This window comes from Micromys minutus, assembly GCF_963924665.1.
Source record: "Micromys minutus genome assembly, chromosome: 18".
Classification (NCBI taxonomy): Eukaryota; Metazoa; Chordata; class Mammalia; order Rodentia; family Muridae; genus Micromys; species Micromys minutus.
The window spans coordinates 39,893,803-39,908,964 of record NC_137953.1 but is presented as its reverse complement, the minus strand read 5'-3'; the positions used below and the strand labels follow the sequence as shown (position 1 = coordinate 39,908,964).

Here is a 15,162-nt window from a genome sequence, read left to right as displayed (position 1 = left end):
AAAATGCAAATTAAAACTTCACGGAGAGTCCATCTTACCCCAGGAGCAATGACAATCATTAAAAATAATAATACTAATAGACACTGGTCTGGATGCAGACAAAAGGGAACCCTCATATGCTTCTGCTAGAAATGTAAATCCAGGAAATTGCATATTTTATTTTTCTCCTTACCACTTCTCTCCTCCTGAAATAAACACACACAGTTAATAATAATAATAATAACAATAATAATAATAGTAACAAATATGTATATACACACAATGAATTTTATTAAGCCAGAAAGAGTGAAATTATGCCATTTGCAAGAAAATGGGTGCAAAGGGAAATTACTATACTAAAAGAATTAAGTCAAATTCAGGTAAATATCTCATGTTCTTTTATTTGAGAGTCCTAGATTTATATAGATATATAAAATCATGTATACATACATGACATAAAAATGGCAGCAAAAGTATCTAGAACAGTAGGGAAATGGGAAGGACCAGAGAGGAGAGGGGCTGTGTAGGAGGAACATGGTCAGCGTATATGCGTACTTATGTGAAAGAGTTCTTGTGAAATCCCTTACTATATACAAAGAATTTGTGTCAAAAATAAAAAATAAATGACGCCACAATAGGGCAGTAGAACTACAGAGAAGCAATAGGGGTAAGGAGAGGACTCTGACCCTCTCCGTCACTGCTGGTTACTAGCAGAGAGGAGGCCATGGTAAGGAAGAGGAGAAAGTGTGGCTGGGAAGAAGAGCAGACTCTGCTCTCTTGTGCACAGTCTCTCCCAGCTGTGTGGGAAGGGCAAGCCTTGTTATCATCTAGCGGATTTATGATACCTTAGCATTCTTAAAAATTGGCTCCATGATGTCTTATTAGTGCTTTAATAACAGGCTCTTTATTTTTAATTTGTTCTGTCTCTTGGGATAAAGACAGGCTGGCATACTGCAAAGTGGCATTGAGACGTAACTATTGGAACAGAATCATCTGGTCTACCCCAGGGCTGCCAGGCAGGAGGTTCACTTCGCAAAGTAGACACACAAATCCAAAAAAAAAAAAAAAAGTATGACTTCTCTAAGGTGCAATAATTAGCAGAACAAAAGCAGAAGCCATCCCTGTTCCCCAGGGTTGCAACTCCCCACACCGTAGCCCATAGTCATTTCTGCTCTAAAAGCACCACAGTGCCTGCTCCTATCACTCCATACACATGGACTTTGGGAAGAAATATCTTTGCTTATTTGAGGATGGATATAAGGGCATGCTCTTTGAGGCCCGTTCACTGGCATCCTTTGAAAGTAGAAAACCAAGTGTCCTGGTATGGCATAATTTAAAAGCCTTTTCAGGACAGGAACAAAAATCTGCTCATCTTGTATTTCCCATGTTGTTCGGAAAGATTAGTACACCCTGGGGCTGCTAAATACACACTGGGTAATTCTGATGGTAGCTGCAGGGTCCATCGTATTTGCGTTCTGTCTTGGAGCCTGGCAGTGAACATAAGTGATGACAGACATTTGTAGTAGCACTTTACAGTTTACAAAGGACTTTCAAAGATCTCACTTGATCCATAACGTTCAAAGGCTGTAGGACACAGTGATTAAAGTAGAAGCCTCAGAGTCAGGGCAGAATTCTCTGCTTCTGTCTACTGCTTTCAATCAGCTGACATGAACCCAAGTTCCTTGTTGTCCCATTAATAAAAGGGGAGAGGGCATTGAGTGTGATAAAGTATACATAAAGTGCTTAGGATAGGCTAATAAAGCATGGGAAATGCTAGGTGTATCATTGTCTGACATGCTGATTGCAGGTTATCCATGACTCGATTATAAAAGTGCTGGATGGTTTGTTGGCATTTTTTTTTGTTTTGTTTTGTTTCATGTATAGCTAACAAAATGTGAGAACTACCATCAGAAATTAAACTCTTACTACCAGAAGTTGAGTCTTACGTTGTCTCCTCTCTTTCCTGGCTGAGCTTTGCCATGCATCAGAGACTTGCCTGGGAAAAGAGAGATTAGTTCAGTTTCTTTCCTTTCAAATTCTACCTGCTACCTGTTTTGGTTCCTTCAGGGCTGGACTTGGAGAAAGGAGGGCAGGTGACATGCTAAGGATCTCTAATGTGATTGGTGTTCTCATGCTCAGTGTTGGTACTGTGCATGTAGCAGTCTCAAATGCTGGCTGTATCTCTTACAGAATGAATTTATATTTTCTCTGAGAATACTCGTTAGGAACTGACAAAGTAGTCTTATCACCTGAGATGAACAGGCCGTTGTCCAGGTGATCTGGTTTTACTTCCTCCTCAACTGCCATTTTTGGGTACTATCCTCATTGAGACTCTCTGGTGAAATTGTGTCATCAAAACAGGCAAGGCACTAGGATGGAGTCTTTTCAAGGTAGTTAGATTTCACTGCCATAAGTTTAGCTCATGGAGGAAGCATGAGATCTTTCACTAGCCAAACTCTGCAAGTGTGCTGCCCTAGGCAGCCTCAGACAGCCTTTACTTAGCGTTGGAGGCCACACATAAGTACCATCTTGTGTCTTCTAAACTCAAGAACATCCTAGTTCTGCTCACCAAGTGGGTCTCTTAGGGTCCTTTCCTTGACCTGACTAGGTAAGAGTGGAGATTCCGCCATGGGAAGAAATGGAAAATGCAGTTTCCTTATGACTCTCTTCTAAGAAGCCTTCATCCCCCAGCCTCTTTTTCCCATTTCTGATTCTCTTAAGTGAGCTGAAGATGCAGAGCTAGGTTAGAATGCCTTGAAGCAAAGTCTACACAGCTTCTGACACCTCTCCCTGACACACTGAAGTCTTAGAGGAGTATAACACAGTCTGCATACACAATTTTTAATGTCACATTAGTCACATTAAAGACATAAAAAGGAACAGGTATTTTCGTAATATGACTTAATCCAATCTGTCCGAAATGCCATACCAAGATGTAATCAAAATAACAATAGTTAAGAAATGTTTTACAGAACTTCCTGCCGAGTCTGTAAAAGCAACTACGATGTATATTTCACACACACAGCATGCTTCTAGTGTTCAATAAGCATTTCACGGGCTCTGCTCCACATGTGGCTTGTGAGGCCATCTTGGACATTGCAGCGTCTGGCTGCAGAGCAAGTTTTTTTCTATTGTCCTCACCTCTGAGACCCCAGAAATAATGGAAGTGATCTTCACAACTCATTCCAACCAATATGCATGGGACCAGCGTGCAGATTCTAGGGACAGAAGGAACTGAAGGCTTGCAGCCACCATCCTTTATTTCTGTTCCCATCCTAACAGATTGACTGAATATTCGTGCTTAGGACCACATAAAGCCAATAAAACTCTTATCTCCTAAGGAACTCAAAATCGGACTCTTAAAGTATTATGCTCCTGTTGTATAAAAGACACTCTCCCAAATACCCACAATTCAAAAGAACTCCTTATTAACCTTTGCTCTGTTTCTCTTGCATGGTTATATGTGGGTACGTAGATAAACACACACGCAATGTAGAAATACTTAGGCTTGCACATTGCTTTTTGTTCAATTTTCTTATGTCATTGACATCTTTCAGCAGAATGGGTTTGGTAAGTGAGTATATTCCATCATCTTTTACTAAACGTTAAGCTTAGTTCGGGGCTTTGAACTAGCACAGGGGATAAGAAGCAATGAAGAATAGCTTAAGAATGGATGAAGTGGGACACTTTCTCAGAGATGATTCTTACCGGCTGCATAACCTTGGTCAACTAAAATTCCCACCTTTCACTTTCTATATTGGAAAAGAAATTGCATCTACCTTACAGGACATTGCAAAGGTGAGCTGGCATCCTATACATATTCCCCAGTATCCTCCTGGATAGAGCATACAGACAATGTTGACCCGCTATTTAATTGTTCCTTTCTCTGCGTTAGGCAAAGCTAACTTAGCTAGTTCCCAGGCGCTGGCCTCATTTTTCCATGGAGTCCTTGTGTTTTGATGCTCTTGTTTTCCGATTGCTTTGTGGTGTCTCTCTGGGGTCACTTCTGTGCCTTACAGTCCAAGCAGCTGACTTGGCATAGAGAAGGCACAATGTGCTCCTCTCCTGGGTGGAACAGTTTCCACCCAGGTGTATCAGGGTAGTTAAGTGGCAAATCCCTTCCTATCATCTGATTTTCTGCTATTGACCGATGGCCATTCCAGCAGCAGCAAGGGGCCTGGCACTGCAACTTTCGAATTTTTTAAGGTTTGGAATGTTTCTCCTTGTTCCGAATTCTCCCTCCTTTCACGTCTTGCTGTACTTGCTTTGGCTGCTGGCCCAGTTTCATCAAGCAAGCACAAACTTTATAACTTTTCTTCCATTGTTTTGACAATGCATGTGATTTGTATATGGCAGTGTGGCTTAATATCCCTATTTATGGCAGCTCCCTAATCTGGAGGTAGGATTGAGGGGGAGGAAGCTCCAAGTCTGTCGTCTGACCCAGAAACTGCTTCTTGTTTCTACAGCAACTGCCTTCTCTTCACTGTCTCTTCCCGGCTGTGGGCTTGGGTAAAGCATCCTCTGAGGGACAGCACTTTTCCTTGTGGCCCCCATGCTTCAGGCTATCGGAAACCCAAATGCACACTGATGTTTCCTTTGTATGCAGTAAGCAATGATGCTGAACTGTTTAATGCTGGCAAAAAAAAAAAAAAAAAAAAAAAAAAAAAAGCCAGAAATCAAAACAACAACAACAACAACAAAACCCCATCAAGCAAACAAAAAGCAAACAACAAAACCAACCAAGTAAACAACAAAACTACCTAAGATTAAAAATAGAAAAGTCGAGTCCAAGTCACAATGACATTTGAGTCACTGAAGCAGGTTGGATTTTCTCCTCAATCCTGTGTTGTTACATACATACATACATACACACACACACACACAGACACACACACACACACACACACACAGAGAGAGAGAGAGAGAGAGAGAGAGAGAGAGAGAGAGAGAGATTTGATAATTACTACTGAGTCAGATGGTGGCCACATTTAGCAAATATTTGTTGAATACTTGTTTATGTCAGCCAATGAGCTAGGAACTAGGAAGACAGGAGGAATCAAACCCCAGTACAGTCCTGAGCCAGCTGAAGTTTACTCAGTGGGGAGAGATGTAAACAAGCAAGCACAGTAAGACAGGGCAGTGAAATCAGCCAAGTGCAGCTCTGGGTACTACTTGTGAGGTTTGCCAGAGCCCCATAGAAACAAACAGAGATGCATACACGGTCTGGGGAGGCCTTCAAAGATGGCGTGGTGCTTGTCAGGCAGAGCATAGGAAGCTGGATGCTGGGAACCCTCTGCCATTCAGAAGGGAGCGGGGGTGGGGGGGGGGACAAACTGCAGTTTGGACGACTGGAGTATGGAGGGCTGAAAGGATGGGGCACAGGACATGACAGCCTTCTGGGCAGCATTTTAGTGATGCTACTCTTCATGGAAACCTGGATGCTAGTTTGGTTTTATTAAAATAACTCCTTAAATATAACTACTCTGTGATACTGGAGCAACCTATATTGTATGAGTCAGAGGCATGAGCCATGCCTGTGTGTTCTTACCTAAATCACCAAATTACTCTCAACACATCATCATATTCTGACCCATATTTCTTCCTCCTACATGTCCAAAGTGCTCACTGCCAGAGCCCAGGGTTGAAAGAGTTTAGATGGCCACCAGCACCTCTACTATTAGCCATTGTAGCCTCCAGCTGTTTGGGTCCTTGGAGGACAAGCTCTAGGGTGTATGTGTCTCCATACTAATAAATAATTCCTTGGTCTTTGCCTCTCCAGCATTTGAAAGGTGAAGGAGCAGATTCCAGAAGGCTGCCCCTCTCAGTAGCAACCCTTTAATGAAAAGCACACCCTAACATCTGACTCCATTCCTTCTGAGCTCCAGGGTGGCAAATGCAAAGTATGCACTGTGTGGAAAGCAATTGCTTAAACCGAGATGGCTTGCACCCCATTTTATATTCCTGCATCCCTAACATTGTTTTCTCATATCAGCCCAATAACTCTTTGACACCCGTGCTATCCTAACCTCAACTCAAATCTGTTTAAACTCCAGAAAGACTGGCTAACCTGCCCATGTTCCCAGGGCCAAAGGGCAGAAGAATGAGAAATTCAACAGAGGCGCCCTGATTCCCAGAATCCATTCATCTGTTCCCACATTTCCACTCTGATACCGCTTCCTTTGGAGATAAGGGCTGGTCTCTGGAACGTTTTCTGCCTTCTGAATCAGCTTGTCATGAAAGGACCCCGTGGGTGTGAAGTTCATTGCCAATTCAATCTCATCCATATTCTCTCTCCCTCCTCCCTCTCAGGTCCTCCCATGCTGCCTGACCCCTCAGTACAAAGATTCTGAGGCTCTGTCCTCAAAACGTTGCTCAGCTTGTAATGCCCTCAACCTGGGTTCATTTGTGAATGATTGTTCTGCTCACAGGGCGGTCCCTTTGTAACCAGGGCATTGGGAAGGGGGGACCTTCCAGCAGGTATGGCTCTCTCTAGGTGCCTTGCAGCCACCCCACCTCCCAGCTCTTTCCTTTCACATTGCAGCCATTAGTGCATAGTGCCCCTTTCCCCACGCGTATCCATCCTTTACCTAGGAAGCAAAGTCTAATCTGAGCTTACCCTTATCGTTTTTAGTTTTTCCAATAGGAGAACCAAGATCTTTATAGACAACTGGAAAGACACAAAGAGCCTGATATCTATGCTCTCCCCTATGCGGCGTTCACTTAATGCAGACATCTAGTTTCCCTGTGCAGAGTTGCCAGCAATTCCTTTCGATTTAAATGTTAATTGGAGTGTGAACTTTAAAAAAAAATCTGAGGAAAACTGTATTTTTTTCCTACCTTTATTTAATATTTCTCCTTGTGCTTCTTCCTTCATCCTCCCTCACGGTCATCCTCCCTCACGGCCATCCTCCCTCACGGTCATCCTCCCTCACAGTCATCCTCCCTCACGGCATCCTCCCTCACAGCCATCCTCCCTCACCACCATCCTCCCTCATGGCCATCCTCCCTCACGTCCTCCTCCCTCACAGCCATCCTCCCTCATGACATCCTCCCTCACGGCATCCTCCCTCACAGCCATCCTCCCTCACCACCATCCTCCCTCATGGCCATCCTCCCTCACGTCCTCCTCCCTCACAGCCATCCTCCCTCATGACATCCTCCCTCACGGCATCCTCCCTCACAGCCATCCTCCCTCACCACCATCCTCCCTCATGGCCATCCTCCCTCACGGCCATCCTCCCTCACGGCCATCCTCCCTCACAACCATCCTCCCTCATGGCATCCTCTGTCATGGCCATCCTCCTTCTACCAGCTTCTTCCTATCATGCTGGACTAAGTTCAAGAGTTTAGGATGCGCCTTCCTAATTTCAAACATTAGAACATCAAATGTGAGGGTCACAAAACACAAATAAGAGACTTGAACCCAACATGGTTCATGAGCTTTTTCATTCCCATGGTTGCCTGCAGCATCAAACGTTGTCATCTAAGGCTCTTTTCTGTGTGACAATAGAGACCATGGCCACAGACTCCACATTCTAGACAATGGAAGTTTTCCAAAGCTTCCAGGAAAGGTGAGCTAGAGCTTCCTTTCTTTGCTTTTCACTTTCTTTTCTTCCTTACTTTTTTCTTTTTCCTTAAGTTATTAATGATGGAGAAAGAAATACAAACTGTATAAATTCCCGACTTAAGGCTATTGCTGTAGGTTCAAGAAAACCACAGGAATTGAGTGGTAGTTTCTTATTCCTAAAGAGGATGGCAGGAAGGTAGAGAAGCTGTGACACCATGTGCATATGACCACGGAGTGACAGGTGGCACTATCTCAAATGCAAATAGAAAGCAAGAAAGACTTAAACAACAGACACACTATACTCTAATACCTCTATATTCAAACAGGGGATGTAGTAGCCTTCCCAAGTGCTTTATGGACCAGATTTTGTGAGTGAAGCTAGACATTGTCTTCTTTCTGGTTTTTTGCCCCATTCATCCATCTGTTTTTTTGGTTTTTTGTTTGTTTGTTTATTTGCTTATTTTTATCCTCTTGTTCTATGTTCTCCCTCCCCCATCCCCATCCTCTCTTGAGCTGGGGCTTCATGTAGGCTCGGCAGTAGGGTCTCTCTGACACGGCCTTTGGATGTGGCCCAGTCATTTCCACCCCCAGCAATGCCACAGCTCCCTCCCTTCTTGTTGTCTTCCTTCCTTTGTTCCCCATCTCGTAGCTACAGTTCTGGCTTGGCTTTAGAAGAAGGAATGCCAAGTGCATGTGCTTACATCAATTTTAATTCTTTTATTTATCCTGTTTCCTCACACAATTCAATGATGCAGCTGTTAACTCTGTTTGCAGTCCGTTGGCTTTGAGACCATCGATAACTTATTTATTTGTCTTTGGGTTTTGCCTTTCTCTTCTGTAAAATTGGAATCCTTCTTGTTCTGCCTGCCTTGTGACCTATTATAGCAGCTCGCCTGAGCTACCACATAGATAACTCGGTTAACTCTCTGAGGAGAAAAACTGGTTGTTCACACAGAGGTTGGACAAAACCAAACTCAAGGATGATGTAAAAATCTTTCCTGGGTCAATGGAAACACATTCAGGACCTTTGTTTTTTTTTCATCCTATTTCCACATCAACAACTTACAACAACCCTTTACCTAAGTCAACAATACCCTGTGGGAGACACAGAAGTTTACCTAAGCTGAGGCAGCGAGAAGGCAACTGCCCCCCACAACACCCGGACTCAGATGACTGGAATCTGCCCAGAACTTTCAGAATAGTGATCATTTTCTCCATTTGCCTGCTTTTCTTCCTGCCTCCCATTTTCTTATAAGTCAAACACTTTGCTCTCATCCTTGAATAAACGTCACCTCCTATTTTTTATGGTTGGCATTCTCTTTAGATTCCCTGCTTCATCAACCCACAGTCTGGCCAGTGTGGAGTCACTTGATGCACCCCATAATCCACTCATCCCCTTAGGCACTATCTTTGCTCCCAAGGGTCTGTAGTCTGGGGCCAATGTAGGACTTCCAGGCATTAAAGACAAGTGAGAATTTGACCTCTGAGAAAGGTAGGTTTACTGGAATTATAAGGGCAGGACCCAGAAGCTGTCACTGGATGAAAAAGGGAAGAACCCAGGAGAGGGTGCTGAATTTAGTACCTTCTGTTTAAGATACTAAACTTCCCAGTGGTGGAGCTGGACTCTCTTTTTCATTTGCCCTTTAAGTAAGCATCAGTTAGAGTGTTAATCACAGATTATCTGTTCTAGGAATCAATTGACATGGCCTCACACGTCCCCGCTGACAAGTCTGATCAGGCCCTCCCGATGAGGAAAGAAGGAATCCTGTGGTGACCATGAGTGTGACTGTAGAGATGGGAAAGAAAGGACAAGCAATGACAGTCCACAGGAGCTGACCCACAGGGACTGGGGCAGCCCACGGGCAGGGATAGTCCTTGCTCTTAGCTTTGGCTGGCTATGCAGGAGGCTGAGTTTGCACGTGAGCATTGTCATCAAATGGCTCTTCCAGCAAAGCTTCCCCTGACTCATTTGGCAGTATGAGCAGTCCACACACTGCTGAGTGATAATGAGGCATCCTTAGCAACTCACAGAAGTGAATACCGAGTGTTATTTCCACCTGGCTGAGGCAGGCCTGCTATGTGCTCAGTGAGGCAAAGGAGAATCAGGCAGGTCAGGAGTCTTCTCTGTTGCCCCTTTTGGGATCTCTGCCTCTGAGACTAGGGAACTGTCCAGCTTCTGCCGACTTCTTCCTGGAAGGGGAAGCCAGTGTTGTTTCCCCTTAGTGTTTATGCCTCCCTTTCTAGTCAGCTTCTCTTGGCTGGGACTAATTTTCCTTGTCAGAACAAAGAGACCAGACCCTCAAGAGAGGGATATTGACTCAAACTGCTCTGCTGGAGGCAGAGGTCCCTTTTCCATGTTTCATGACTCTGGATAGGAGTGGATAGAATGTAAGAGAGGGAAAGGATGGAGGGATGGTCTCCTTATGACAGAGTCAGATGTCCATGCCCACAGAAGCACTGTTGCATCTGTTCCTCTGCGACAAAAATACATAGACGGGGCAGCAGTGGATGTGCGGTACCTGATTCCAGGCAGGTATGTTATCCATCACCCTGACATTTTATCCTTCCTTTGCAAGAGGAAAAATGTCCTTGAAAACCTCTAGGATGCTCTGTGATGCTACAGAGGATTCAGAGTCTGGGGCAGAGGTTAGGAAAGTGGTTATTTTGTTTGTTTGTTTGTTTCGTTGGTTGGTTGGTTGTTTTTTGCTCTTGTTTAGAGCCCTGTTAGCAGGCTGGGGCTGGTGTACTGCCTTGAAGGTGGGTAGGCATGAGGGGCTGCAGGCAGATTCAGGAAGGAGTGACCAATGTGATGGGTGAAGTGCTCCCCAGGAAGTAAAGAGTCAGTTCTAAGAAAAGGAGGTTAGAGAAGAAAGCCATTCTGGAAACAAGTCTAGGCTAGAGAAATGTATGTAGAGGGAACACGTAATTGTAGCTCTGGTGACATCTGGCCACAAAAGGGAAGGAGCCAGCAAAGAAGCTGAGTTGGGCAAGATGCTAAGTAGCCCGCAGAGACATGGCGCAGTCCTTCCCGATCTGTTCTGCTGCAAACTGCATTCTTTCCAGCAACCTCCTTCCTAACCAAGTCATCCCTGGCTTCATCAGATAAGTCATAGAGGTAGAGAGCAGGTACGGTCCTCACAGTAACATTGGGACTGACCCTAGAGAATAGGAAGGAAAGGGCCTGTAAGGGCTCAGACTAAGGGAGGGAAATGAAGCAGAACTCCAAACCCATGTTCTCACATGTGACTTCTCCCACAGCAGACCCTGAATTAGAGTGGGGAGGGCTAAGAGGCAGCCTGTCTGCAGAAGCCCTGCTCTCTTCAGTAGCCCACCTCACTGCTCTCTGAAAGGCTAATGCTGTTAGCCACAGCTATCTGGGTTCAAGTCCTTTCTACCATTTACTGTGCTGCTATCAGCAAACTGCTCTATTCTGCACACTAGAGACAGCACCTGCCTTTTAAGGACAGACTCACAGGAAGAGCCGCACATGCTTAGCACAGGTGAAGTGAGCCATCAGACACAGGGGATGATGTGCTTGCCCTGTGCTTAGGAACCCAGCTGTCACAACACACTTGTGCAGAAGACAGTCACCACCAGTGGCTCTCTTCTGTGCAGGGCTCTCAATAGAGAGTCTTCCTGCCCATGAAGTGCTCCTTCACTCTTCTCCCTGCCCCAGGCTAGGGCACACCCAACCCTACTGTATCACATGTTCTAATGCTAACTCTTTTCCTCCTGCTTCCTCACAGATCTTCGGAGAATGACAGCTGGTTTCATGGGCATGGCGGTGGCCATCATCCTCTTTGGCTGGATCATTGGTGTCCTGGGCTGCTGCTGGGACCGAGGCCTTATGCAGTACGTGGCAGGGCTTCTCTTCCTCATGGGAGGTAAGGCTGAATACTGCTGATGGGGATGGGGAGGCTGAGGAGATCCTGTTAGTTGGAACTGTGGGCAGGTGGTAAGAGCTTATAGCAGATGATCATGGCCAATATGGTTCTTTTTGCTCCCTCTTCTGTTGGCTCATCAACAGTCTCAGCCCCTGTCACCTATTGGCCACCACAGCAGCTGTTAGACATAGAAAAAGAAAGGAGATGAAGTCCTCAGTGTCTAGAGTCTTGGGGACCTCACTGCCTAGATGGAAGGGAGATACCGTGGCTATGAGACTTACATGGGAGCAGATGGAGACCTCAGTCTTGGAAGCATGAAACCAGGATATGCTGGACCTTCCCTGTTCCTGTGCTCTGTATGTTAGTGTTAGACTAAGGAAGGAGGTGTTTCTTCTTCTAAGGGCCATGCTAATCCTTGACTTATGGTTTAAAACAAAGCAGTGGTGGGTTTAGACTAGATCCTTCTATTTCTGTTTCCTTTCTTATTACTGTATGGCCACTGAGTCAACCTGATGGCCTTTTGCAGACGGTTCATAGAGCTGGGGAAAGGTTCTGGTTCGAGCAAAGTAGAAGCTTCCTCACTGTCTGCTTAATCTTCCTTCCTTTGGAGTCTCCTGGTCTGCGGCTCAGACTAGAGCTCCAGTGCTGGACTGCCTGGAACAGATGGATGGGTACATTGTGCGGAGCCTGGAGGGAGACAGCGAGTGTGGACAGACAGACTTAGAAATGACTGTGGGAGGAAAAGAGAAGGAGCCCTTTGGGAGCAGAGCTCAGGCTTTGGGCATTGTACAGGTGCTTGATGCTGGTCTCTTTTGTGCCTGTTTCTGAGCTGAGGAGGGAAAGATGAGGTCAGCCATGGGACTCTATCTGCAGGAAAAGCTAGTGCATGGAGACACATGCTCTTCACTGTTCACAGAGAGATGTCTGGGGCACAGAATGGTCTGGTTTCGGGGGAGGAAGGAGAGAGGGGTTTTGTAGGAAGGACTTGGGCCCCCAAGTTTCATTCTGTTCCTTAAAACATAGCTACTCTGTGTCAAGCACAAATGCAGGCTTCCCGTGGAGCTGGTACTTTTAGGGGACTAACCTATTATCAGAGTCAGGATGTCCCCATGTCAGAGCTGCCACCCCTAGGCCACACCTGTGGTTAAGACACAGGCTCAGAGAGTGAGAGGGAAGAGGTGGCTCTGTGATAGACCCTACCTAGACAAGCTGCCAACCCCTAATACACATTTACCTCCTGTAGGCTTCTCTCTCTGGTAAAGCAATGACTTAAATTAGCTGATGGTTCTCACACTATATTTTACCAGTCTTTTCCCTGGTAAAAATTTTTTCCCCTCTGCCTTTCATGAGGACTTCCAAACTATAAGAAAAAAAAATAAAAGGAGAAGCAGCTGCACCCTGTTTCTAGTGACTCTGTATCCTATCTTTTTGGAGACACAGAGCAGGCTCTAGTGAGAGGCTTTTCTGAGACCAGAGACAGGTCTTCCAGAGAAGGGTGAGCAAACCAGTCCCAGGCTGAGCAGGCATCCAGAGTCCCAAGGGCAGAGGCTAGCTGTCTGTCATCACTACTTACCTGGCACTTGCTGTACCTAGTTACCTCCTCTGCTGTCCCGGTTGGCAGGAACAAGGCTCAGAACCTGGGACCTCTCAACTCTGAGAACGTCCCAAGGACTTAGGTTAACTTGTAAAATAGAGGCAGAATGTCATCTCCTAGCTTACCCTTTCTTGCCAGGTCACACGAGAAGGTCAGATAATAAAACAGGCCAGAAGTGAGTGATAATGTCTAAGCTAAAAGCTGTGATTATAATGAGGTCACTGGGTTACGCCCCACTCATTGGAGGCCTTAGGACAAAAGACAAGATAACAATATGCAAGAGGGTACATGGAGCCCTGCCGTCCTACTTCTGGGGCAGCTTCTAGATGTCCGGAGCTCTAGGCTAGATTAGGAGCCATGAACTTCTTTCTTAATACTGGAAGAATGGCAGCCTTGCTTTCCTCACCCCAGGTAGTCCTTATCCAGAGCTTCCTGGGAAACCTCTACAGAGCACTGATGTGGGCCAAATAGTACCCACCCTACAGAGCTTTTGGGGTGTTCTCCATGTGAAAAATAGAGCCAAGAACCAGTGAGACAGATAATCTCAAGAGTCCTTTTAGCTTCTACTTTGTATACATAGACACGCAGAAAAGTACACAAATGCACACATACATGCCTACACATACACACACATGTGCACACACAAGCACACTCATACCTTGGCCTTTATGAATGCAATTCTAAGCCTTATGCAACAAGAAATAAAACAGTGTCAACAGGCCTCAGTTGTTGGAAGGCCCACCCAAGCCCTGACTACTGACTACTAGAAATCTGTGCTTTCTTGGATATGATATGATATGATATGATATGATATGATATGATATGATATGAGTGTGATGGCAAATTTGTCCTTTCTAGTAAAGTGTTGTGTGACAATAACTGTATGGAAGCTTCTCCTCCAATAGCCACTTTTTACTGATTAGGGTATATTTCAGGCTAGACAGAGTCTGGTTCATTCACAGACTACAAAGCCTTCTCTTCCCCCTGAAATTTTTGTTGTTTCATTTCCCTGGGCAAAGCAATAACCTCCTTAATGGAGCTATGGTGGGAAGGGTAGTGGTATCCATACACTTTTGGGTACTCTCAGGCCCTGAAATAACAAAAGACTGTTAAGAACAAAGTCATTGACTTCTGATCCCTTAAATGGCAGTGTTTTCCTTTTTGGAAGTTCTGGCATATCCTTCTGTCTTGAGCTTGCATCCTTTGTAACTGGGAGAGAAACAGCTCTGGGGGTTCAGTAGCTTAGGGCAGCTGCCCCATATGCTGACTCATGAATTTATCTAATTAAAAAACATTGTGGTGGGGAGGAGATGGCCCAAGATCAGAGACTAAATTCCTGGCCCTGCTTAGTTGGAATAGCTAAATTGAAGAGCCAGACATGAACCTAGAAGAATGAACCTAAAATGTCTCTGTTCTTCAGGGGTTAGTTTCCTATGTATGACCTGTCAAGGAACTCAGGGAATAAGCCACCTGTCCTAGCCACCTCTAATACACAACAAAACAACCAGTCACTCAATCTGCACATATATTTCCCCAAACGTGACTGTGTAGCCTTTGTGTTCCCTCAGGTGGAGATCTCCCAGGTATCTGTAACTGAGCAAAGCCAGGTACCCTAGTGGTTTTACTGGGCTGGAAGCAAGAGGAACAGGTAGAAACTAAGGGCAGTGGTGTCTGGGGTTGGTCATATGTCAGTGAGGTAAGCAAGTAGAAAGGGAAGATTCAGCAAGAATGAAACTGGCATACTCAGGCTGGACAGATGATGATTCAATCAGTAAAGTGCTTGTTTTGCAAGGATGGGGGCCAGAGTTCAGTGTTTAGAAGCCATGTTAACAGACCAAGTGTGATGGTGGATCTTTATTATATCAGCACCAGGGAGGCAGGAATAAGTCCATCCTGTGGTTTACTGGCCAGTTACCCTAGCTTGACTAACAAGTGCTAGGCCAGGGAGAGAGCTGTCTCAAAAAGCAAGGTAGACAGCTTCTGACAAAGGGCACCCAAGACTGTACTCTAGCTTCCACAGGCACACATGTATACTTGTACCTATACACCCAAGCATACATGCACACACACACAGTCACATGTACACAATACATACTTGTACCTACAGGTATAAGCATACAACATAATAAATTTTTTTT

The 15,162-nt window shown here is 45.2% G+C and overlaps 1 protein-coding gene across 1 annotated transcript in view; it reads left to right on the top strand.

Annotated features, from left to right (window-relative positions):
* Positions 1-15,162, top strand: part of TMEM178B (transmembrane protein 178B) — a gene marked incomplete at both ends in the record, with an annotated part of 361,213 nt that overhangs the window by 315,438 nt on the left and 30,613 nt on the right. The window contains one exon of the mRNA XM_080931867.1: positions 11,293-11,430. Coding sequence (XP_080787993.1) covers positions 11,293-11,430 — 138 coding nt within the window. The remainder of the gene's footprint in view (positions 1-11,292; positions 11,431-15,162) is intronic.